The sequence below is a fragment of the Pygoscelis adeliae genome, unplaced genomic scaffold (assembly GCF_000699105.1).
Source record: "Pygoscelis adeliae isolate BGI_AS28 unplaced genomic scaffold, ASM69910v1 Scaffold14, whole genome shotgun sequence".
Lineage (NCBI taxonomy): Eukaryota > Metazoa > Chordata > Aves > Sphenisciformes > Spheniscidae > Pygoscelis > Pygoscelis adeliae.
The window spans coordinates 4788551-4789190 of NW_008825109.1; the positions used below are offsets into that span (position 1 = coordinate 4788551).

At 69.1% G+C, this 640-nt stretch overlaps 1 protein-coding gene across 1 annotated transcript in view; it reads right to left on the reverse strand.

Annotated features, from left to right (window-relative positions):
• The window catches only part of PDX1 (pancreatic and duodenal homeobox 1), a 50907-nt gene that overhangs the window by 21885 nt on the left and 28382 nt on the right, over positions 1-640 (reverse strand). The window contains exon 2 of the mRNA XM_009327868.1: positions 104-633. Coding sequence (XP_009326143.1) covers positions 104-633 — 530 coding nt within the window. The remainder of the gene's footprint in view (positions 1-103; positions 634-640) is intronic.

Consider the following 640-nt stretch of genomic DNA (forward strand, 5'->3'; position numbering starts at 1 on the left):
TCCACCCGAGCGGCGGGGGCAGGGCCGGTGCCTGGAAGGTTTCGTGCCCTCCGAGAGCGAGGGAAGCGGCGGGGCAGCGGCAGGGTGAGGCGGCGGGGCTTACCGGTCCACTGTCCCTTCCAGGCGTGCGATTTGGTGGACTTCATCCAGGCGAAAGGCACCTGCACTCGGGGCTCCTCTATCGCTCCCGTGTCCGCCCCGTCTGCGAAAGGCAGCGCGTCCTGGTGGGGAGGAGGAAGATGAGGGTGGTGGTGGTGATGGTGATGAAGGTGGGAGACCCCTGCATCCTCTGTGATGGGGGGCACCTCGTAAGGTGAAATGTCTGGCGGGCTGCCTTGCTCGAGAGCCCCTAAGGCGCTGGGGTAAGGAGTCTGCTGCTGCCTGCCCATGTACAGGCAGGCGGGAGGGCTGGGGTTGTAATCCTGCGCCTGGGCTCTCTGAAACGCACACGACTCCTTGTAGAGCTGCGCCGAGGCGTAATACTGCTCCTCGGTGTTCGTGGCGAGCGGGGCCGGGCGGGGGGGGCTCGCAGGCTTGGGACACAGAGGGCTGCGCCCGCTCCCGGCGGCCGGGATGCCTCTTTGACAGCCCGCCGCCCCGTCGGGCCCCGCCGCCCTGCCCGGCTCCCGCTGCCTCCCCA